Source organism: Calypte anna, chromosome 12, assembly GCF_003957555.1.
Source record: "Calypte anna isolate BGI_N300 chromosome 12, bCalAnn1_v1.p, whole genome shotgun sequence".
Lineage (NCBI taxonomy): Eukaryota > Metazoa > Chordata > Aves > Apodiformes > Trochilidae > Calypte > Calypte anna.
Window position 1 is genome coordinate 7,112,602 of NC_044258.1, and position 24,712 is coordinate 7,137,313.

General features: G+C 60.1%; 1 protein-coding gene across 1 annotated transcript; it reads left to right on the top strand.

The window, feature by feature from the left end:
- Positions 1–1,194: 1,194 nt before the first annotated feature.
- On the top strand, positions 1,195–22,989 carry LOC103533235 (semaphorin-3F). The gene is given in 20 exon segments (XM_030458537.1): positions 1,195–1,360; positions 4,399–4,563; positions 12,770–12,930; positions 13,053–13,115; positions 13,763–13,882; positions 15,115–15,195; positions 16,935–17,028; positions 17,414–17,533; positions 18,476–18,615; positions 18,703–18,817; positions 19,050–19,119; positions 19,244–19,388; positions 19,877–20,099; positions 20,957–21,045; positions 21,162–21,203; positions 21,389–21,546; positions 21,627–21,694; positions 22,256–22,389; positions 22,508–22,705; positions 22,708–22,989. Coding segments are annotated over 19 exon segments (2,343 nt in total). The 5' UTR covers positions 1,195–1,360; positions 4,399–4,451; the 3' UTR covers positions 22,918–22,989.
- Positions 22,990–24,712: the final 1,723 nt, after the last annotated feature.

The following is a 24,712-nucleotide window of genomic DNA, read 5'->3' on the forward strand; positions in this document are numbered from 1 at the left end:
TGCAGGGATCTGCTGCTCTTCATCCCATGACCCTTGTGCCAGGACTGCCCTGGTTCCCTCATGCCTGCCCAGGGACCCAGACTCAGAGCCACTGACATCACCCTGAGGGAGATGGCCCAGGTCCACACACCCACCAAGATGGTGGGTCTAAGAAGAAGGCTCCATTCCTTTTTGTGTTTTCACAGCATCCTTAACGCCTCGTTACCCTGTGTGGGTGGACGGTAGCAGAAGAACTGTGGACAGCTGAGGCCAAAGGGGAAGGTCTTGCTGGCGTGGGAGGCATAGGGCCAAGCTCGGTAGTGCTTGTAGGGGGGTTGTACCCATAGCCAGGGGAGGAAGAAGCTCCTGCCTTTGCAGGCAGCACCACAGGGGCCCCCAGACTGGTGGAAGCAGAGCGGGGGAACTAAGGCACGTGTGGCATACAGAGGGCTCCAAGGTGCCCAGCCTGGGGCAAGAAGGACCAATGCAGAGCTATCGGCACTGCTGCATGGCACCTGCCAGTGGCTGCCTTGGAGGGAAGTGTGCCGTGGTCTGCAGGGATCCTGCAGTAAAGGAATGCTAGGAGACCAGTTCGGGGCAGGATCAACCAGGGGCTGGCAAGTCCCCACGCAAAGGGATTCAGGGTAGGTATCACGCAGAGGCTGACAGGTCCCGGGGCAGCGGGGTGCCAGGGGCCGGGAGCAGGGCAGGGATCGCCCGTCCCTCCTGGCCTGCGGGTAGGGGGCTACCGGGGGGGGGGGCGGTAACCAAGGTGGAGGGCGGCAGAAGGAGTGAGGTGGGGCCGGGGGAAGGAGCCCCTCTCCCTGCCCAAGGAGTTGCCGTGTGTGGGAGGCGGTTTCTCGACGGATCTGGAGCTCTCACAAAGCCGCCGCTCGCCCGGGCTGGGCTCCCCGCTGCCTCCCGCCGCCCCCCGCCGCCCCCCGCCGCCCGCCTCGGCAGACAAAGGAGGAACGGCGTTTATTTCTTCGTTTCCCAGGCCCGCCGTCAGGGTGGTGGGCGCCAGAGGCCAACCGAGCCTCCCGCGGCCTCGCTCAGCGGGGCACCGTCGGCACGAAGCAACAAAAGCCCGGAGCCGGAGGTGAGCGGCAGGGGCGGCGGCGGGACTCGAACGCGCGGACCCGGGGCGGTGGGCGGGGCTATGCAAATGAGCTATACCCGCACCCAGCACAGGGGTTGCGGTGCCCGGCGGGGGCCTGGCCCCTCCCCGCCCCGCCCATGGCCCCGCCCCCGCCGCTCCCCGGGCCGGGGCCGCCGCGGCAGTCGCGGCCGTGAGATGGCGGGGGGCCGCGGGCGCTCGGCGCGGCGCTGAGCCCCGCCGCCCTACACCCACCCCGCCACTGCCGCCGGGACTCCCGCAGAGGTAAGGGCGGGGGAGGGCGGCAAAGCCAGGCGGGGGACGCCCCGGGAAAAACTTTGCGCTGCTCGGAACTCTGCGTGTGTGTCGTGTGTGTGTGTGTGTGTGTGTCCCACACACCGTAACTTGCCCGTAAAACGGGCAGGTGGGGGCTGGTGCCTGCCGTCCCGAGCTGGCGGCGACACCGGGAGCTTTGCAGCCCACACACCCCCCCTCTCCCGGCAATGGTGGATAGGGGGTCCCTGCCTGTCCCCCGCACTCTCGGGAGCGCACGGCTGGGATTGCTTTCCCTGGATCCGCTCGGGGACGGGGGGACTGTCCTCGGGAGTAGGGAACGCGGTACCTGCAGGCGACGCAGGTTGGTAAAGAGCTGCCGGGGCAGGGGGGCTGCGGCAGGGCTCAGCGGCGGGGGGTACACAAGGAGGGGGTGCTGGCGGCGGACAGAGACCCCCCAGCACTGTGGAGTGGGCAGCCGTAACCCGCCCCGCTGGGACCCCCCGCGCCTGTGGGACCTCGAGCCAAGCGGGGCTGGGGTGCGGGAGGACGAGGAACAGGGACCGGGCTCTCCCCGGGGACAGGCCAGGCGTGCAGGAGGCAAAGTTGTGCAAAGTTACTCCCCGGGTGCGAGGGGCAGCGGCAGATGATTAGCGTTATTTTATTTCATTTGTTAATTTTTTTCCCCCATTCCCGCCGGTGGCATCGCATGCTCGGGCGCCGTGGCTGAGAGGTGGGGCGGGCTCCTCTCCCGCTCCCCATCCTGTCTTCATTTCTTTTCCCTCCCAAAACGTCCCTGCTCGCCAGGCTGGCTTCTGAGGCTGCTGGGACCAGGCGTGTAGGCAGCTCTTACCTACGAGCCCCCTTCTGCACCCCCTCCGCCCCGGCGTCTCTGCCCCTCAAAGGAGTTCCTATTCCAGCCAAGAAAATCTTTCCTTCTGTATTGCTTCGTCTCGTCGATGCTGGTTTGATCGGCCTAGGGAGGGGGGATAAAGCCGAGCGGGATTTTTATCTTCCTGCGGCAGCACCAGAAATGGCCAAACTTTGATTGCCAAGAAAAAAAAAAACAAAACCAAAACCAAACCAACCCCAGGGCAGACCGGGTGCTGTGGGGGAGGAACGTGGCCGCTCTCCCCTGGAGTTTCCAGTTTCCCCGGAGCGCAGATGATCGTGGAAATAGAGATTTTCCGGCCAAGGTGCGCTCCAGTGGGCCATTTCTTCTTTTTGCTTCCTTGGAATCTCCCTTTCACGGCCGGGCCTGGGTGCCCCCGCTCTCTGCCGGCCCTTTCCCCCCTCCTCGCCCTGCGCTCGCTGCGCTCCCCTCCTCTCCCTCTTTTCCTTTGTTTGCCATCTCGCTCCCTGTCTCTGACGCGTACGCCGCTCCATCCAAATGCAATAGTGCGATTTGCCAGAATTATTTCCTAAAGCTGCCGGGGAGAGGGGGGAGAAAGATTTGCATGGAAGTGGGGGGGATATTTAACTGCAACCAACTGGAGTTTTGGCTGGCGGAGGAACTAGGGGCTCGGGCTGTCCCGGCCCGGCGCTGCTGGGAAGGGCAGAGCCTGGGAAAGGGTGGGAGAAAGGGAGAGGACAGCCTGGAAGGGGACCGAATGCCAGTATAATGGAGCTGAGCTGGGTGTGCTCAGGGCGAGAGGAGCACATCGAAATATTTACTCACTTCAGAGACAAGAAAAGAAAAAAAAAAAAAAAGAAAAAAAAAAAAACAAAACAAAAACTGACCCCAGGGAACGGCAATGCCACCGCGCTCCGGGTCTTGCCCCGCTGCTGTGCCGCGGCGGTGCCCGCTTGCCGGTGACAGTATTGCTGCTGCCCTTGTCCTGCTCGGGGCTGGAGGCGGTGTCGTGTGTGCTGAGCACTCGGGGAGGGGCCCACCGGACCACCCGGGTGGGCTGCGGGCAGAGCCCCGAGGGGCGGGATCTCCCCCTTGCAGCTCCGGATCCCTCTCTCTGGGTGCCCCGAAAGGTTCCCAGCCATCTGCCCCGCACCTTCGGCTGAGCCCGTCACCCGTGGGGCGGCGCGGTGGCAGCTGGCAGAGCCGTGGAGGGTATGTGGCTCCTGGGGCTGGCACGGTGGGCGCTACCGATGCAATGTAATGACTGGCAGTGTCCTTCCCCTCTGTTCAGAGCCTCTTTGGCTGTGGCCCACCTGGGTAGCCCAGTGCAGCGCATCCCACCCCAGGCGTGCAGCTCCCTCCCTGGGTATGCGACGGGGTTCTATCCACGGGCCTCCTCCTAGATCCTGTCCTCAGCGTCTTCCCGAGCCCCGGGAGGGGGGCCTGGACCCGAGAGGACGGTGCCTCTCGGGGAGGCAGCAGGGCACACCGGGGGGCACTGCGTGCCGTGCTGGGGTACGTGTGTGGCTTGCTGGAGGCAGCTTGGCGGGCTCCGCTCAGTGCCGGAGCCCCAGGGAGTCCAGCTGCCTGGCACACAGGCAGGGCTTTTTTTTCTTCTTCCTCTTTTATTTATGAAAAAAAAATCTCCTTTTTTCTCCTTTTTTTTTTTTTTCTTGTACGTTCTTGGAATAATGAAGTCCAGATTTCCTTCATGTTGGAAAGATTTGATCCCGGCTCTGCTCACGCTGTGGCTTTGCTGGGGGCTGGGAGGAGAGGTGGAGGGAGTGGGCGAGAGCAGGGGCTGGGACCCCCCTAGGTGCCAGGGCGGGGATGCTGCAGGCTGGGGGGTGCGGAGGGATGCTCCTCACCTGGGCAAGGCTTGCTGTTTGGGTGGAGGAGCGCGATGCAGCCGTGCTCGCCGCCGAGCTCACCCTACACGCTTGGCTTGGCACCCAGGGAGGTAAGGCTGGGTACCCCCTGATTCCTACCCTCCTCCCCCCAGCCTATGGAGCAAGCTTTAGCTGAACACACCCCGTGTCTCCCCAGGGCTGGTCCCTGGTCCTTCCCCGGGACTGCTGCCTGCCGTCGGGCGGTGAATAACAAAACGGGGAGATGTGAGGGGCTTGTACCGCCTCCCGGAAGGAGGTCAAGTGATGGGTGCAGCAAACTGATGTCCCTCCCTGTCCCTCTTTGGCAGGCTCGGCCTCCCTCGGACTCGCCTTGACCGCGGCGTCCAGGCTCGTGTCCACCATGCCCGTGGTCGGTGTCCTCCTCTGGGCCACCCTGCTGACTCTGGGCTGGCGGGCTGCCCACACCAAGGACCACGGCTTCGCTACCCCCAGGGTCCAGCTCTCCTTCAAAGGTAAGGACTCGACCGTGACAATCAGGGAGGGGGGCCAAGGTGGGACCCCACGAAGGTGGAGGAGACCAGAGGCACCCCGGTCCAGGCTGCTCCACCTCACCTCGGGGGACATCAGCAGGCTGCACCCCTAGAAATCTTTATAGGCATCTGTATCCGGGTGTCGTTGAGCTCCCAGTCTGCCCCTCCCTCCAACTCTGGGGAGGGGGCTGGTAGCCTGCCTAGTCGTCCCTCGTGGGTGGGTGGCTCCCTCCATCTGGTGAAGCAGGGTGCTGAGGTGCAGGGAGGCCCCCAGGCAGCGCCCCGAGTCCCAGACAGCAGCTTGACGCCACCCCGACCCCCCAGCTGGTATTAACGCCTGGGAGCTGGCAGGGAGCCGGCAATAGGCAGGAGGGAGGTGATGCCTGGAGGGGGGGAAGGGGCTTAACCCTTTGGTAGTGGGACTGCTCTACCCACCCAGCCCACGTTGGGAGCTGGGGGGGTGTCAGTTTTGGGGTGCACGTTGGCAGAGGGCTGGTCCTGAGCTCCTGCCACGGGGAGGCTGAGAGAGGGTGGGTTGAGGAGGGTGGGTGGGTAAAGCAGGGCTTTGGGATTGCAAATTTCATGGAGAGAAACCAAAGCTGCCCCCACCAGCACGGTGTGTTCGGTGCTGCCATCGCTCTGCTGGGGTCAGCCACCTGCTTGGATGTCCCCTAGCCCAGGGATGCCTGTCAGGAGGGTGACAAGCATATGAAGACTCCTATCTGCCTCCCCTTGGGGTCCTGGGGAGAGGGGAGGAGAGGGGGAGGCTGTGCCACCTGTGCCCCCGCTGTGTTTTTGTCCTCTGGTCCATACAAATCCGGTGAGCCTGAGGTGGGGTGGCAGAGCCAGGGATGGGCAAACATGGCACAGGCAGGGTGAGCTTCTGGCGTTAAAGACTGGTCTCAGCAGGAAAAATGGCTGGTATGAAGAGGCTGGGGACAAGTCCAGGCTGGAAAGGAGTGAACGGTTCCTTCCTGTGTGGCAGGCACTGCTTTCCCCTCCAGCAGGCAGTTTCGAAGGGTTTTGGGGGGCTGCTGGGGAGCTTTGGCCACTGCTGTTGCTTTCTGGGGCTGTGTCCCTCATCCTGGCTCGCAGCATCTCCTCCTCGCAGCCATGGTGAGAGGAGGCTCCAGCAAAGCTCTGTCTGGATCTGGCACCCACCACCCCGGCAAGGTGTGTGTTAACACCCATAGCCATCCCGCAGCCATTGGCTGCCCCAGAAGCAGGATTAATTCTGCATAAGTGTAGTTAGGCCTGCTGTGCCAAAGTGGGATGGGGGCTGGTTTGGAGTTGGGGTTTTTGGCCATGGTTTGGTGGACCAGAAGTACCTGGGAGTGTCACTTGGGTCCTTGCCCCTCCTGCCTGCAGGCAGTTGTTCCTTGGGGTGGTCTGGCAGGGCTCTCTCTGCCTGAAGGTGGGATTCACAGAAGGAGAAGGGGCTGTTAACTCTTGCACACAGAAAAGAAATGCCGGAAGCAAACCAGATCGATGCATGTCGGGATGGGGAAGGGACACTGCTTGTCCCTTCTCTACCTGAGGTCCTGCAGCTGTGGTGAATTACCTTGGAGTCTTCCTTAGGGGCCAGCCAGGAGCAGCACACTGAGCTGCTGGTAAGCAGCTTCCCCATGTCAATAATCTTGGATGCCATGGGGCTATGAGACGTGGGGGGGCAGCTCTTCACCACCAGCCTGGTCCCTTCTCTTGTGTCAGGAAATGGAGCTGATACCCAAATCTCAGCCCCAAATCCCCCAGGGTGGCTGCAGGTCCTGGGGCTCAGAGTGGTGAGAGCTGAGCTGCGGGACACTTGATGTGTGATGAGTTGGGTTGGGCTCTGCTGGCACGGATATGGCCAGGGTACCATGGGGGATCCAGAGGTCATTGAAGTGGGCATAGCTGGATTGCAGCTCCCCTCCAGCAGCATCTGTGGGCCAAGGCACTGCCCAGTAGGACTGAGGTGATCGTGGACTTGTTGGTGCCCAGCAAGGTGCCAGAGGAGGAACTGTGCCACTGGGAGTCCCTGTGTCCCCCCACCCCGGTGCTTCGCCTCGGCCGCGCTGACTGGAGCCCCGCCAGCCCCGGGAGCGTCTCTGGGTTTGTTTGCCTTTGCTTGTTATCGCACGTTTGTCGCAGCTCCCCAGGGCCTGCGTCATCCTCCGCGGAGCCCCATCGTCTCAGAGTGCTAAAAGAAAAAAAAAAAAAAAAGAAAAAAGGCAAAAAAGAACCACTTGTAAAATAATCAGGCAATAGGAAAGGGCCTAGAGCCTTCGTCCTAGTGCAGGGTGATGGGCTGGACAAGGTCCTGGTCTTCCCTCCCCTCCCTATCCCGTGACCCTCATGCTCTCTGTTCGTCTGTCCTCCCTCTCAAGGCTTTCCTGTCCGTGTGTCGGCAGAAGGAAGGTGACCAGCACGGAAAGAACAGTGCTGGGAGAGGCTCCGGCACGGCTCCCTTTTGCCAACAGCTCTTCCCAGATCCCAGCCCTGTGCCGGCCAGAAATAGGGTGGATATTTTTAATCATCTCCTTGCTAACAATTCTCCCCCTCTCCCGTACACATCCTGCGGCCCCCTCTCCTCCGGGCCTTCTCCGTGACAGGGGCTTGGGCACCGAAAAGGTCGGTGCTTTTCCCGCGGGGATGCAGGTGGTGATGATGATGATGATGATGATGATGACAGTGATTCATCCCTCCGTGTCCTGCTCCCTGTTCGGCGTGGGAAAAGCATGCTGGAAGGAAGGGTGGGCTCTCGCCCCGCATCGCCGCGGGAAGCCCTCGAGGTCAGGGCTCTCCATGGGGCTTCAAAGGGAGATCCGCTCCCCTCAACACATACACACACATACCCGCCGTGGTGACGGGAACTGCCGTGCCGGCACCTCTCAGAAAAGCCTCGGCAAAGGTCCAGCCAGGGGGCAGCCCTGGCTGGGAGGGGCCTGGTAAGAGGCAGGGCAGTTCCTGTAGGGGAAAAAAAAAATCTCTTTAAAAAGAATAAATCAAGAGGCACACTCTCCTCTTGGCTTTGCTGCCCGCCCTCTACGTGACCTGGCTCCTGGATGCCTCGTGCCTCAGTTTCTCCTGCTGCCCCGCTGGCATCTTGGCTGGTGGTGGGGGACATCGTCACTCTTGATCCAGGGCGGGGAGGGTGGCAGATGGCTGGAGAGGAGCCCAGTGAGGGGGACACGTCCCCCTGGCGCCCTCCTAAGCTGCCGCAGCTGTGGGCACTGCTTGGCGACAGCAGACCAGGATAAAGTTGGGGGGGGGACACGGCCGGGATGCACGGCCACGGGCTTGGGGACAGTCAGCCCTGGGGATGTGCCAGGGGGGTGCCTGGTGCTGGCAATGCCCACCCTGGTGTGGGTGGGTCAGGGGGGGTCGTTGGCCCCCCATGCCGTTCCTCACAGTCCTCAAAGTGTGTGGGGGGCGCCACGGTCCCCTATGCCATACCCTGGGTCACACAGCCGTGGCTGAACCCTCCGACCCCTAAGAGGATTTCTATGGCTGGGACGGTGGAGGGGCTGCGGCAGGGCCCCCCCCCCTGCCCGCTGGGACCGGCTGCCGCCGGGTCTGAGCCCCCCTGGCTCTGGCTGCGGAGCTCCATAATCTCCTTAAACCCCCAACATGCGGTTGCAGCTCTCCCCCTCCCACCTCCCCATCAAGGCAATATCTAATAAGCTCATTATCACTCAAATTAATGAAGGTCCTTCTGGAGCAGCACAGCCCTGGGGTCCTGGTGTGTGTGTGTGAATATGTGTGTGTCCCGACCTTGCCTGGAGCACCCCCAGCTTCCCCGCTTTTTGGCAGGGAACAAACGGTCTGGGAAGACTGTCCGTTTCCTGCCCGGAACCATGCCCGGCTCCAAGAGCTGCGGAGGAAAATCACGGCAAAAAACCCCAAAACAACCACCAACAAACCGTAAACAAACAAAAAAAACCCCCAAAATAAAGATCCCTAAAGGCAACAGATAGGGACCCCCTAGCTCAGCCTTTTGCTTTTGTGGAAATTAAGGTGTGGGGTTTTTTGTGAAGCCAGGCACCTTCCCAAAGGGGTTTTCCTGCTGCTGGAGCATCCCCAGGCCCAGCTCCCCACTGGGGACCGGGGGCACTGCTGCTGGGTGATGTTTGTTGGGGATAAAGTCCCCCGGCCAGTGGTGCTCGCTGGGGCACGTCCCCGCACGAGTGCTCCAGGCAGGCTCACAGGGGAATGAATCAGCGGTTTCGGCTGAAAAATGTGGTTTTCCTTTTCTATGGTGAGTTGTGGTTTTTTGGGGTTTTTTTGTTTGTTTGTTTATTTATTTTTTGGTTTTTAAGGGGTTTCTTTAGGTTTTTTTGTTTTGGCCTGCACCCAACTGGCCTGGCTGCCATAGCCGGGGGATTGCCCGGCCGGCCCCGCTTTTATCCTGAGGGATTTGACCCGGGCGGCTGCGGCACCTGTCCCGTGGAACGGGTGCCAATGCGGGGCGATGCTCCTGGGAGGGGCGGGCGGGGGGGTAGGGGGATGTGGAAAGCAGTGAGAGGGAGCTGGAGCCATTTCATCTCCCAAGCCCTGGCAAGGCAGCTTCGGTTTCCTCCCACCTGTGAATCGGTTAAATGGGAAAAGAGCTTGGCTGGGGGCCACGGAAATTCTCTTATTACATGTAATTAGCTTAATTACATCATAAATAACCCATCAAGGGGTAGCGGAGTGACGCTCAAACAAATAAGCAATCCTGCTTTCATCGGGCGACCCACCCAACTCTTTGATCAGCCCCAATAACAACAAATGCTTTAAACACACGAGGGGCTACATCCAGCCCTCTCCCAGCATCGCTCCCCATACCTCCTCTCCACACAGTACCCAAAAAGCTGCATCCCAAATTTCAAGCAGGGAAATAAAAAAATAATGAGAGGGAAGCATCTTGAAAATCTGAGGCGTGCTTACAAATTTGTGAGATTAAACGCTTCGAGAGCGAGCTGGGATTTCTCCCTGCTGGGCCAGGCTCCCTCGGGATCAGCGCTGAGCTTCTCCATCGGCATTTGGAGTGAATTCATTCGCCTCCGTGCAAAGAAAGGGCTCCCGAGAGGTGCTGCTGCTGCCAGCCGGGTGGGGAGCAGTTATTGAATATAAACACGCCGTGTAATTTACATGCTAATTATGTTGAATGCGCTACAAGCTCATAATTAGAAACTAATTAGGTGAGAGCGCCTGTAATTGGTTTTGGGGGTACAGCCCATGGTGCACCTGGGGAAGTGATCTTCTGGGATTCTAGGGGCATTAACTTCTTGCTGGTGCCCTGGTGATGTTTGGGGGTCTCGAGGGGGCTTGGAGGGCTGGGGTTGTGTGAGCAACTCCCCAGGATACCCACTTTATAGGGGAGCCCCAAAATCTCACCCTGTCTTTGGAGATGCGCTCCAGACTCTGTGGCGACGGGTAGGGACCGGTTATCACTGCCTGATGGGGACAGTGGTGGCAGCCAGTAAGGGCGGAGGTGTGGGGGCAGTTGCTGGGCTGTGAACTCATCCTGAATGTGATTTTACGGAGGAAATTTGGCTTTGCAGAGCGTGTAATGGGGCGGTGCCGCGGGCAGAGCCCAGCATCTCCCCACGCTGCCTGCCGAGGGGCTGCCGGGTTCCCGGCCGCCGCCATCGCTTGAGGGTGCGAGGTAATTGCAATTTCAACGCCCAAGGCTACCAAATGATGGGGAGGGGGTTGCTGGGGGGAGGAGGACTCTGCGGAATGCTGTGTGAGGACAGTCTCTGTAAAGGCCCCGGGCCCTGGAGAGGCCACCCTGGCTGCGATGCCGGGCGGCTCCTGGCTCCGGTGCTGGGCAATTAAAACGGGATTAGGCTCCCGGCCAGGCGGGAAAGCTCCGCTGGTGCTGGAGTTGGCGGCAGGGATGCAGGAGGGAATGTGCTCATCAGAGCTCATCGGTTAGCGAACGCCCTACCCCAGCCCCCGGGGGAGCCCCCCGCCCCGCTCCAACCCCGGGCACCCACTGTGGCTGCCCGGAGCAGGTTTGGGAGCGCGGGGGTGGGGGATTAGGTGGGGAGGGCAGGGTGGTGATGGGTCGGGAGGTCAGAGGTTGGGGCGGGGTCTCCGTCCCCTTTGGAGAGGGCGTCACGGGGCAGTGGGTCTGTCACTGCCTCGCTTTGGGGGTGTCCCCTCTGATCGCTGGGGCGTGGGGAGCTGAATGGGTTCCCCGGCGGGGGGGCCAGGGCCCTTTGTGCTGCTGCCTCCCGCTCCTACTAAGCCCCGGGGCCCTCCTCCCTGGTGGGTGAAGGATATTTGTGAACCTCCGCCGCCAGTGTCCTGGCAGCACCTGCCTCAGCTGCGTGGTTCCGGGGTGGAGAGGAGGGTGAGGACAGGAGCGTGTCCCCAGGAGAGGCTCGACGTGGTGTCCCCAGGCCCAGCCGTGATGGCAAATGCGGGGCTGTCCCTCTACGGGACATCATGTTTTGTCTGCCACCCCGCCTCTGCTGCATCGGCGGCTCTGCCCTGCAGGGGATGGCTGGGACTGCGGTGACCGTGATGGGTCCCTGGCCCTGGGGACAACCTGTCCTATTCTGCTTTAGTCACCCCGCAGCTGGAGCTGCCCCTCCCTTTCCTGGCCCTGAGCACCCATGTGCTTCGCGGGGCACAGGCACACACGGGAGCATGTGGGGAGTGCACATGTGCGCTCATACACACACACAATGCACGGGCCAGCAGCACAGCCACAAGCACTGTGACAGTCAGGGACTGGACCTAGTGCACCGTGAGACAGGCAGAGGACACTGAGAGACTGACAAGAGTATGCTGTGGGAGAAGTAGGGAACACCACAGGACAGGCAGGGAACACTTGGACAGGCAAGGGATGTTGTGGGTGGTGGGTGAGACAGCTCTGGTGACGGAGCATCTGGAGCCCAGATGGGAGAGGGGAGGAGTAGCGTGTGATGAGGGCAGAGCAGCAGGGACTGGGGCACCACTGCTGTCCAGGGGACAGAGCAGGTTCTCTTGGTGAAACCTGTAGGCACATATCTGGCCATTCCCCAGAAACCCTGTGTCTCCTTGAAGGGTGGGCTTCCATGGAGATGCTCCTTTCCCACTGGGGAGCCAGGGAGCATGGCACAATCCCCCACCCCTTCTGGTCCCAAAGGAGGGCAGTCCCCTGTGTCCGTAGGGAAGGGACCCTGGCGACACCCAGAGGGATATTGCCAGCCCTGCTTGGGGTGGGGAAGCAGGAGGTCAGGGAACTCTGGGATCAGCAGCTGGCTGCTGGATTCCTGCCCGGCCCTGCCTGGAAGCTGGCCTGGGTTCCTTCCTGCTACTCATGCAGCCCTTGGTTCCTAGGGGCTGTCCCCAGCCCCAGCACCCAATGACTGCACAGGACACAGTCCTGCATGGAGAGACAAACTCTGCAGGGTGGGTATGCTTGTGGGGCTAGTGTCCCATGGGGGTGGCATCCAAAGGGGATGACACCCCCAAAGAGGGTGGCATCTGAAACATATGGTATCCAATAGAGGTGACATCTGATGGCATCTGATGGTATCCAAAGACAGTAGCACCTCTGAAGAGAGTGGGACCTCCAAAGTGAGTGACATCTGGGCCAGATGTCATACATGGAGGTGACATCTGATGGCTGGGGTGGCATCCAAAAGAGCTGACACCTCTAAAAGGGGTGGCATGTGCAGAGGATGGTGGGGGTAGAGTCCTCTGTCTTGCTCGTGCCCTGGCCCCTACCACGTGGTCCTTGGCACCGGCCCACATCATCTGCAGCACTTCTGCCTTCCATCTGGCTGCCTCATTGCACTTGTGAATATTCATGACCCTCATTATCCTCTTTCATTCGTGGCTCCCACACTCAAGCTAAAAATAACTTCCCAGGGGGGGATGGGGTGGGCGTGGGGGGGGGAGGCTTGTCCCTCCTTGGGAGATGTCTCCTTTGGTTCCCAGCTCCCCCATCCCAGGAGCCAGTGGCTTGACTGGGACATGGGGACACAAGGCAGGAGAAAGACAGTGCCAGAGACTGTGAGAGCTGTGGCACTCACGGAAGAGGATTTGAGTGCTGGAAGGCAGTTGCCATGGCTGGAAAGTGGGCACCATGGCCTTGGAGGGCGCGCACCTTCCAGGTACCCACTTCCTCTCTCAGGACATCCTCCAGGCTTGGACTTGGGGGCAGGGGTGGCACTGGGAGAAGCTGGGGGTCCCCAGGGTGCTGACATATGTCCCTTCCCCCCCACAGAGCTGAAGGCGACGGGCACAGCACACTTCTTCAACTTCCTCCTCAACTCCAGTGACTACCGCATCCTGCTGAAAGATGAGGACCACGACCGCATGTATGTGGGCAGCAAGGACTACATCCTCTCGCTGGACCTCCACGACATCAACCGTGAGCCCCTCATTGTAAGCTGCCATTGCAGGGCATGGGTGATACTGGGGCAAAAGGTTTGTGGGTGGTGGTGGTGGTGGGGAAGAGGTGTAGCCAAGTGGGACTCCAGGTCTCTCTTGGTCTGGTGTCTCCACAGATCCACTGGCCAGCATCCCAGCAGAGGATTGAGGAGTGCATCCTGTCGGGCAAGAACAGCAATGTGAGTGGTCACCACAACCCCCCTTCTGGGAGAAGCAGGAAGGCTGGTGGCCAGCACTAGAGGGAGATTTGTGTGCCCTACCTTGGCCTCCTCTGAGTCCCCTGCAGCTTAGCAGCACCTGCAGCCGTGCCAGAATAGGGTGGCTCTCCAAGGTGTTGTGGTGTCCTGCCATCCATCTCTTCTGTCTGAGCTGTGGAGGTTCTGCAGAAGATGAAGCTCCCCACACTGCTTCCTCCCACCAGCCAGGGCTGGGTCCTCTGGCACACTGGCTCATGGCTCGTGCCAGCCCCTAAACTGTGCCACCCTATGCCAATTGTCATCCCACAACAACCCATTGTCCTGCACCAACCCATGACCCATGCCAGGACAAGCCCCATGTCAACCTGAGATCCATACCATCCCATGACCCATATCAACCTATGACAATACCAACCCATGTCCCTGTCCCAGTCCATAGGTCCACAACATGTTCTATGCCAACCTCCCACCTTCTGAGCTCCTTGTCCTTGTCCTGCTTCCTCCCTTCCTCAGCTTCTACCCTGTGCCGGGGACCCCATGGTGACCACCCCAGAGTGGGTGCCAATAGGCAGTGAAGGGGGTGCCCTTGTCCCCTGGTTAGGGTTGTCACCCCCTCCTCTCCTTCCCAGGGGGAGTGCGGCAACTTCATCCGTCTGATCCAGCCCTGGAACCGGACCCACCTCTATGTTTGCGGCACCGGTGCCTACAACCCCATCTGCACCTTCGTCAACCGTGGGCGCAAAGCCCAGGTGAGGGGTGGGAGGGTGGGGGGTGTGCTGAGCCCAACCTGGTGGTGCTGGCACAGCCGCTTTGGGCCTGCAGTGGGGTGCAGGAAGGTGGCACAGCACTGTGTGACTCTGTCAGGAGGGTTGGGGGGGCAGCGGGTTGGGGGGAAGCAGCAGGCTGGGGTGACTATGGCTAATGGTGCTGTGCTACTGAGGACTTCTCTGCACACTGGAACCGAGCCTCCCTGGTTGGACTCCAGCACCACATTCCATGTTATGTGCCCTCCCTCCCCACTGGCAGCAGACACCATTGGATTGGTGCTGGGGTGGGGGACATCTCCTGCCCTGGCTTCCCACCCAGCACTGGGACACCAAGCCCTTCACTGTGGACATGGAGGATGCCCAGTACCTCGCCAGCTTTGCACAGGGAGAACCATGAGAGGGACACCACCAGCTTGTGTGGCTGTGCTGGGGTGACCCTGGATGTCACCCAGCCCTGAGAACCTTGGCATGCAAAAAGAGGGTGTCATTGAAGACACATGCCACCAGGCTGGACATGTGGCAGACCGAGGAGTACTTTCTGGATGGCCTTGGGAAGGAGTGTGGGATCTGTGTATAGCTGTCCTGCCAGGTGTCTGTCCACCAGTGGCAGGTTCTGGACTGCGTCCTGACCTGTGGTCAGATCAAACTGGGTGCCACAAGTCCAAGCTGAGGGAGGAGCACGACGCTGGACCTGCAGGATGGGCACATGCCCCAGTGCCCTGGAGCCTGGCATGTACACCAAGAGAAGTGGATGCTGCTCAGGTAATGCAGCAATGGGATGTGACTGGGACCAGACAGCAGCGGCAGCATTTGAGGAGCACTGGAGTTGCTCATTCAGTTGAGTACAGCATCAAGTGTCCCCTCCACTAGAGCCAGCAGTGGTGTGTCAGGGACAGGGGGTCCCAGTGACCCCTGGGGTGCCAGTGGCTCAGCACTGGGGCATTTTTCCATTTCTCAGCTAGCTGGGTGGCAGTGCCAGTGTTCTGTCCCCAGGTGTGAGCTCAACCTCATGGCAGTTCCCTCTCTGCTCTCTCCTGCCCCTCATGGGAGTATCCCAGTTCTGTGGGATAGAGCAGGATCCATCCTGGCAAAGCTCCTGCTGGAGGCCAGCCCAACCCAGCACCCCAGCTTTTGGGGTCCCCCCACCCACCCCCGCCCTGGGGGGTCCTTCCCCCCTGCTGGTGCTAACTCTCTGCCCTGCTCCTTTTCCCCAGGGGTTTCCGCCGAGCCAGCCCGGAGGCCGGGAAAGCAGATCCACCGACAGCCCCCTCAGCCCGAGACCAGCACAGAGCAAGGTGGGAACCGGTCAGGGAGCCCGCCGCAGCCGTGCCCACCTCTCCACCAGGGCACACCAGAGCCGTGGGCTCCTTCTCCTTCCCACCGGCATGGTCCTGACCCCGTGCCGTGAGCATCCCCTGCCACCTCCTTCCCTCTCGGCACAGCATGCTCTGGCTTCAGGCCTGGCATCTCCACTCTCTTTCTCTCACTAACTCCTTCCTCCCAGGCCATGTACGGGCCCCCCTGTAGGGGACACTGTCAGGGATGGTGGTTTCCTCTGTCTCACTGCTGGTTTTACCCAGCTCCCTTGTGTGACAGCTGTTGTGTCCCTTGGAAGCAGGGCCACACGTTAGCAGAGCCATGGGGCTCCATATAGTTCAGGGGAGACTGTCTAGGCAATATTCAGGAGGTATTTTGGTAGGGTCTACAAAAACATCACTAAGCTTCTGCTTCATGCCCTGGGAAGGGCATGTGTCATCCCAGCAGACAAGCAGGCTCAGGGAGGCAATGGCGTCCCCGTCCCCTGACAGTGTCACCCCCCAAGTCTCTCCCCTCTGGACTAATGTGAGTCAGTGCATGGGCTGGGGAACGTGTGGGGCACGGGCACCCTGTGGCAGCCTGGGGCTCTCTCCAGCCCCCCCACACTTAGGGTGGTGGTAGGTAGGCACAGGGTGATGCTTGGCCAGAGGCAGATTCTGCTGCTGCTCTCCCCAGCAGAGGGGAAGCACTGCTCCAAGTCTAGCCCCCCCATTCTTCCCTCCCTGCTGGATCTGTCCCCAGTGCCTGGTGGGAGAAGACCCCTGGTGCCGCTGCCCATGCCCTGAGAAGGGGCTCCCAGGGGGCTTCCTGCACCTCTCCCCAGCATCTCTGGTACCTCTGGGGGTATGTTGGCCCTACTGGCACTTGCAGTGGCTCGTGAGTGTCCTATCCAGGAGGGTGAGGTGGCATGGACAGGTTCAGGGCCACGCTGGAAGACCAGATTGTCTCTGTGAAGGGTTTGTCCAGCTCAGGAGTGGTGCTGGCACCCAGCAGTGGCATTGGTGATGGTGACAGTGGCACAGGTGGCTCATTGTGGCGATGGGGATGGTGACAGCATGGCCGTGCCCATCTCAGGCTGGGGTGTCCCAGAGGATTTTGTGTGCATCTCTGGAGGCAACGTGGGTTTTGCCCCTGGCTGGGAATGTGTAATAGTGCTGGGGATGGCCAAGGGAAAGGCAAGGACACAGCTTCTAACAGCATGGGGTGAATTCCCCAGAGCAGGCACAGTGTCTCACCATGATACCACCGTGGTGGAGCTCACTGGAAAACAGGCCCTGGCAAGAGGAGCATGGTGTGTCTGAGAGCTGAGCTGTGCCACTGCTCAAACCCCGCCAGCTGGAACTACCAGAGCTGTGTGACCTGAAACTGTCCGGGTGATGCTGCATGGCACAGCTGGTCAGATTGAAGAGGTGACTGGAAGAAGATGTTTGCCCAGAGGTGGACATGGGGCATGGAACTCCTATTTCAGCCTGGCATCTTGGCCAAGTCTTCAAGCAGTGGAAGGCAGAGAGAAGCACCCAGCAATGGCAGAGGAATAGCACACAAGTTCTTGATCTTCTCAAGAGACCTGCAGATCCCTGGTGTGATCCATCTGCATCTGTCCTGGCTTCTGGGCTCCATTCCAGGGGAGGCTGCCTCTCCTGATGGCCTTCAGAAGGTGCCATGGGTATGGACGCATTCAAGTCTAACCAGGTCCTTGGTTTGCTTCCTTCTCCAGGATTATGTCTTCTACTTGGAGCCAGACAAGCTGGAGTCAGGCAAAGGAAAGTGTTCCTATGACCCCAAAGTTGACACCGTCTCTGCATTAATAAGTGAGTTCTGTAGTTGCCTGGGGCCAGCGCTGCCTGCATGGACACGGGGGACATTCAGGCAAGATGGGACAATTTCTGCCACTGTCTCCCTGCGTTACCCAAAAACCCCATAGGAGGCAGGCTCATGCCCCTGCCTCTCCTGCCCACTCCAGCTGTGGATAGCCAGGCACTGCGATGCCCAGTCCTTGGGCATCTGTCCTAGTGGCGATGGTGCTTACAGATCAGTCCCAACCTCCTGAGCTCTCTGGAGTGGCCAAAGGCAGTAGCTCTTGGTTGCCTGGTGGCTACCAGCCAGATCTGGGGCTGGATGGAGACCAAGGCAGTGGGAGAGGGTGGATGGATGCAACTAGCTGGGGGACCCCCATCTGATCTCTGCTCTCTGCAGATGAAGAGCTCTATGCCGGTGTCTATATCGACTTCATGGGCACAGACGCAGCCATCTTCCGCACCATGGGCAAGCAGACAGCCATGAGGACAGACCAGTACAACTCACGCTGGCTCAATGGTGAGTTTTGGGGTGTCATTGGCCCAGGTTCCCCAGGGACCCCATGGGTCTACCCCTAGTGATAACATCTGTCATGTTGTGCTGCATCCTTCTCCCAGGACAGAGACAGAAGCCAGCGTGGACAGGTAGCTGGGTGGTGGTGTGGGATGGATGGGTGAGTGGCTGAGTGGTTGAAAGATGGGTGGATGGATGGATGGATGAATGGTTGATGGATGGGTGGACAGATGATGGATGAATGGATGGGTGGATGGATGGAAGGAAGGAAGGAAATCTAGGCAGAAGAGCAGAGGCATAGCTGTGTGTGGCATGGAGACAGTCATCCTTGGGGCGTTGCTAGTTGGTGGGATCAGCCAGCTGATGAGAGATGGGGCTGGCTCAGCCAGAGTCGATGCGTGGGATTCTGCAAGGCTGAGATGTCAACCATGTCGCCTGCGATCAGTGACCCCAAGCGCTCATCCTGCCCCCCTTGGAGCACCCCTGCCTGTGGGGCAGCAGCTGAGTAAACAGAGCCAAGCAGATGGGCTGGTCCTGCTGGGCTGGGGAGCCAACGGGGCAGTAACCCGAAGAGGGGGAGCTGTCAGCACAGGCTGGACAACGCCTGATGGATGGCAGGGAGAAGCTTCCTGAGACGTTTCCAGGCAGTGTGGTTCCTCCCTGGGGAGGTGGAAGACCAGTTCCCACCACCCTGCTTACAGAGCTGCTGGAACCCTCCACCCTGTGGACTTCAGGGATGCTCTGAGCCCCTCTCCAAGCATCAATGACCACCAGAAAGACCTGGTTTCTGAGCCTGTGTCTGCAGCTCTGATCCAGGTCTAGCTCTTGCCCTGTGACCACAACAATGCTTTTCCAGGAGTGGGGCGATGCTGGAGAAGAGGAGGGCTCAGCATCCCCTGTGGCACAGGGCAGGGGTGCCACTGGGCTGACGGTGCCGTGCCATTCCAGACCCGGCCTTTGTCCGTGCTCAGCTCATCCCTGACAGCAGTGAGAGGAACGATGACAAGCTCTACTTCTTCTTCCGAGAGAAGTCAGCCGATTCCCCGCTGAGCCCTGGGGTCTATTCCCGCATCGGGCGCATCTGCCTGGTAGGTGGAGTGTTGAGTGAGCAGGGACGGGGCAGAGGGCAGCCAGGGGGGCAGCCAGGGCTGAGTGTGGGGGTCCCTTCATTGCAGAACGATGACGGGGGCCACTGCTGCCTTGTGAACAAATGGAGCACCTTCCTGAAGGCCCGACTCGTCTGCTCTGTGCCAGGACCTGATGGGATCGAGACACACTTTGATGAGCTCCGTGAGTGGATAAGGGGGATGCAGGGGCTTTCTGCACTCCTGTAGGCTTGAGGGACACCCTGGAGAGGTGACACAGTGCCCTGTCTAATGAGGAGGGCTGGGGACTCCCTTGCTGCTCCCATCTCTTACCTCTCACATGGGGAGCTGCTCTCCCCCCTGTACTGGGGTTCCTGGGTGTGAGTGGGGTCCCTGCCTGACTCCTCTATGGTGACACCCTATCTTCCTGTCCCAAGAGGACGTCTTCATCCAGCAGACACAGGACAACAAGAACCCCATTATCTACGCTGTCTTCTCTGCATCAGGGTGAGTGCTGACCCTCCCAACACAGGGTGGCAGGGGGAGGGTCCCCAGAAAAGTGGGGGTCCCAGTGGTGCTGCAGTGGCCAACAGCACCAATCCAGAAGGTCCCAGCAGATCCTTTTTCCCAGGTCAGTCTTCAAGGGCTCTGCCGTCTGCGTCTACTCCATGGCTGATATCCGCATGGTCTTCAACGGGCCCTTTGCCCACAAGGAGGGACCCAACTACCAGTGGATGCCTTACACAGGCAAAATGCCCTACCCCAGGCCAGGCACTGTAAGTACCCCCAACAGTGCAGGGAGAGGGGAGACAGGACCTGCCAGACAGCTGGCACCCTCTGACCCTTGCCCAGGTCATGGAGCCCAAGTGATGATCAGAGGTGTGGAGCATCTCTCCTATGGATATAGGCTGAGAGAGCTGCGACTGCTCAGCCTGAAGAAGAGAAGGCTTCAGGGAAAGTTGGGGAGGGACTTTTGACAAGGGTGTGTAATGCTAGGACAAGGGGTAATGGTTTTCAGCTGGATAAGGGGAGATTTAGGTTAGACATTAGGAAGAAATTCTTCACCGTGAGGGTGGTGAGACATTAGAACAGCTTACCTGGAGAAGTTGTGGATGCCCCATTCCTGGAAGTGTTCCAGGCCAGGTTGGATGGGGCTTGGAGCAACCTGCTTTAATGGGAGGCATCCCTGCCCATGTCAGGGGGCTGGAACTAGATGATCTTTAAGGTCGCTTCCAACCCAAACCACGCTGGTTTTGTGCCGCAGTGCCCTGGAGGGACCTTCACTCCATCCATGAAGTCAACCAAGGACTACCCCGACGAAGTAATCAACTTCATGCGTGCACACCCGCTGATGTACCATGCTGTCTACCCCACCCATCGACAGCCGCTGGTGGTCCGCACCAATGTCAACTACCGCTTCACCACCGTGGCCGTCGACCAGGTGGATGCGGCAGACGGGCGCTATGAGGTGCTTTTCCTGGGCACAGGTACCCACGCCGCGCACCGCGGGGAACGCAGCATGCTCCGGCGCGGCCCCGGAGGGCATGGCCACCACCAGGGCTGGCCAGAGCATGGTGGCCTCCACCATGCTGGAGTGGGGCGAGGGGCTGAGACACCCTCCCTGGGATCCCTGCCCCTTTTTGAGTCTCCAGCCTTCGCCTTCTCCTGCCCCGGTGCCCATCCCATGCATTCTACCATCCCTCCTGGTCCTTCTCCTAGCCCATTTCCTGTCCCCAAGGACAGCAAGCCAGCATGATACCATCCTAGGGGTGTCACCATCCAACCTGGTTCTCTCCCTGTCCTGGCACCCATCCAGCCCAGGGGCACCACCATCCAGCCTCATCTTTTCCTGACCCTAGTGCCCATCCTACGGGATCTGCTATCCAACCTCATGCTTCTCATTGCCCATCATAAGCCCACTATCACCCAGGCTAAAGCTTTACCTGCCCAATTGTCCATCCAAATTGTCCATCCAAGAGGCACCAGCATCCCATGCTGTTCTTCCTCTGCCTGTGCTGGGGGCACTGTCACCCAGCCTGGCGCTTCCCCTGTTCTAATGTACATCCATCTTGTGACCCATTGTCTTCTTTCTCCTCTCCTGGTGCCTGTCCCCCACAGCTGTCCCCACCTGCCCTGTGTGGTGGCTGTCCCTAGCCACAGGGGGTGACTTGAGCCACTGCATCACACCCCAGGTGCAGCCACCCTCTGCTGCAGGAGAGACATGGGGATGGGCTTGGGAGGATCCTTCCTCCTCCCAGCCCCAATAGGGAGCCCCTTCCTGGGAGCGGAGGGCATGAGTATACAGGGGTGGCACTGAGTGCCTGGGCACCATGGTGTCTTGCAGATCGGGGTACTGTGCAAAAGGTCATTGTGCTCCCCCGGGATGACATGGAGACAGAGGAGCTCATGCTGGAGGAAATCGAAGTGTTCAAGGTAAGGGTTGTCCTGTCTTCCATGCTCTGCCAGGGGGTCTGGGGTGTCCACCCTGGGGCTGTACCACCAGGCCAGGTGGACATCCCTCCATCTACTTCACTCCTGCTCCCATCTAGGTGCCTGCACCCATCAAGACAATGACCATCTCCTCCAAGAGGGTGAGTCACAGCACAGAGCAGGGGTCTGGGCAGATTGCATCACAAGCTGGGCCACAGCACTGCCCGGTGTCACCAAAATGGGTGGCCCCAGGGTTGACCTGAGACTGCAGCTCGTTCTGGGAGGGAGTTCTTTCAGGGTGAGGATGAGATGGCATCTCACCATGTCCTCTTTATCTCCCCAACAGCAACAGCTGTATGTGTCCTCAGCTGTAGGTGTGACCCACCTGGCCCTGCACCGCTGTGACGTGTACGGGGAAGCCTGTGCCGACTGCTGCCTGGCCCGGGACCCATACTGTGCCTGGGATGGCACTGCCTGCACCCGCTACTCTGCCTCCTCCAAGAGGTACGGGGGACCAGAGGAGAGCAGCAGGGAGGGACCCTCCCAGACCCAAGCTGCTCCACTCACCTCCTGCTTCCCCACAGGCGCAGCCGGCGGCAGGATGTCCGGCACGGCAACCCCATCCGGCAATGCCGAGGCTACAACTCCAATGGTGGGCACAACTCAGGGGAACTCTGAGGGCAGGGGGAAGGAGTGGAACAGGGGTGGATGGATGGGCCTGGTGGGGTGATGGTTGTGTGGGTGGATGTACAGGAAGAGGGGGAGCATGGAAGGAATGATGGATGGATGGATGGATGGATGTGTATAGATGGGCGAATGGAAGGATAGATGGATGGATGAATACATTGACAGAATGAATGTGGATGAGTAGATAGATACATTGGGGATGGAACATGGATGGGTGGATATGTTGGGGAGGAGAAAGCAGATTTGGTTAGATGGGTATGATGAGAAGGATGAGCACAAGTTGATAGGTTTTGGATGGATGGCTGGATACTTTAGAGAAAGATAAATGTGGCTGGCTGACTGGCTGAGCACCCTTGTGATGGCTGCACTAGAGGAGGAGCATGCTTGCAGGGTGTCTGTGGAGCAGGCATGCCTGTGGCTGGATGTGGGCAACAGTTCGCCCTTGGAGGGTAGGAGAGCTGGCAAGAGGCCAGCAGGGCTGGGGACACGGTGGCGTGTGGGTGACTCGGCTGCCCGTGGCCTGCAGCTAACAAGAAGGCGGTGGAGGCCGTGCAGTACGGGGTAGAGGGCAGCACCGCCTTCCTGGAGTGCCAGCCCCGCTCGCCCCAGGCCAGCGTCAAATGGCTGCTGCAGAAGGATAACAGCGACCGGCGGAAAGAGGTAGGGTAGGGTAGGGTAGGGCAGGGTGTGGGGGGTTCCGGGAGGAGAGGGAGGGAGGGGGAAGGGAGGGGGTTGCGGGCACCCACAGGCTGAGCCGTGCCACCTCTCGTCCCCCCAGGTGCGGGTGGAGGGCCGAGTGCTGCGGACAGAGCAGGGCTTGCTGCTGCGCGCCCTCCAGCTCAGCGACAGCGGCCTCTACTCCTGCACGGCCACTGAGAACAACTTCAAGCACACGGTGACCAAGGTGCAGCTCCGTGTCCTCAGCGGCCGCGCCGTCCACGCTGTGCTGGTCCAGGCGGAGACCCCCCCGGGCTGCCGGGTGCCCCCACGCCCCGCTACCAGGACCTGCTGCAGCTCCTCAGCCAGCCCGAAATGGGACTCCTGGACCAGTACTGCCAGGGCTACTGGCGGCACACGGCCGCTAGCCCCACCCAGCCACTGGCTGGCCTCAAAGCCAAGGAGCAGCAGGACCAGAAGAAACCTCGGAACCGCCGGAATCACCAGCCAGAGACCTACGGGCATACATGAAGCTGTCATCATGGACTTTGCTAGCACAGTGGTCTATTTTTCCCCCCTTTTAATATTAAAAATATCTATAAATAAATAAATAAATATATATACATACACATTCATGCACACACGCATGCAGACACACATGCTCCCCCCTCCTGCGGGAGACCTTATTTATTTGTAGGTTGCATGTAGTCACCAGGGCCATGCCAACCCCACTGTCTGACCCCAGGGAGGAGCAAGGACCCCCAGGGTGACCACATCCAGCATTGCTGTCTTCCCCCCACTCCACGGGACCCCAAGGTTCTGGTGTGTGGGGACCACCTAGCACTGTGGCCACTGAACCCCTGCAGTTGGGGCATCAGGATCCCTGTGTGGGAGGGGGTGATAACCTAGGGAGGGGGGGACAAACTCCAGCCAGGAGGAGAGGTGGCATCAGGTACTGTCTGCCCCCCACACCTGCAACCTGGCCATGGCTCTTGGAGCTTCTCGTCTCAGTTTCCCCACCTGATTACTGAGGAGCTTTCAGAAGGGAAGCTGCAGACCACCAGGCAAGCCTAGGAAAAGGGGGCTGTGGGCTATGCAGGCTTGGCAGGGGAACAAAGGACCTTCCAAAGATGCAGGTGTCCAGGCCATGGCAGGGCCTCTGCTGGGGTCTTTGGGTGGGGAAGGGAAAGAGAAGGGGCTGTGCTGGGGTAAAACTTCAGACAGCTGCCGGCACCCGCTGGCATCAACACCAATGGGGGTTTGGGGCACCAAACAGGCACCATCAGCCACCCCCTCGGAGCACCCCAGCAGGGGTGGAGGGTTGTAAATAATTGTATATGGGGAGCACAGGGGTAGTGGGGGCCAAACAAGTGCCCTCCTACCACAGACAGGGGACACCCCCAAATAAACTCTGGCTTTGGGAAGGATGCAGGAGCCTGCGCGTGCTCTGTTGGGGTTGGGGAGCAGGCCCATTGAACGCCCCTGAGCTCTGCCCCAGAGCCTGGCCAGGGTGTGTGGGGCTGGGATGGAGCCAGTGGGGGGGGTGTCTGGCAGGGGCACTGGGAGCACTGGGAAGCCAGGAGTACTGGGAAGGGCAGGAGGCACAGGGAGATGGCAGTACTGGTGGTACTGCGTGGGTGTCAGGGGTATTCTGAGTTGGGCTACTGGCGAGTACTGGGTGTTACTGGAGGCACTGGGAGCAGTAGTGGGGTAACTAGGGGAAGTACTGGAACAGTAGGATTGGTACTTGGAAATGGTACTTGGTGGTATTTGAGGCAGGGGGAGTTACTCTTCAGGGGTCACTGGGAGTGGTAGTGGGGGATACTGGGCTGTACTGTGAGCACTTCTGGTGGTACTTGGGCAGTAGAAATGGGACCAAGTGCTTTCTGGGCAGTCCCAGTGCTGGGAGGTCCTGAGCTGTATTGGAGGTAGTACTGGGGACACTGGAGGTTAGTACTGGACTATACTCGGACACTGGGCTGTACTGAGGGCACTGGGGCTGTACTGAGGGTACTGGTCTGTATTGGGACACAGGACTCTACTGGGGACACTGTACTGGGTCACGGTTCGGTACTGGGGGCGCTGTGCTGGCTCCTGGCGCCCTCTGGTGGCCACATTTGGTATTGCAGGAGTCCAGCGGTTTTGGGTCTGGGGGAATACGGGGGGACGGCTGAGGGAGTCCTGTCAAGGCCCGGGCACACTGGGAGGGAGGGGGGACACAAAGGGGTTACTGAATTGTTCCTGAGTTTACTGCCTTTTACTGATATGGCCACCATGGCAATGGGTGGGCGCTGGGGACACGGGGAGGGCCCTGGGGATATTGAGG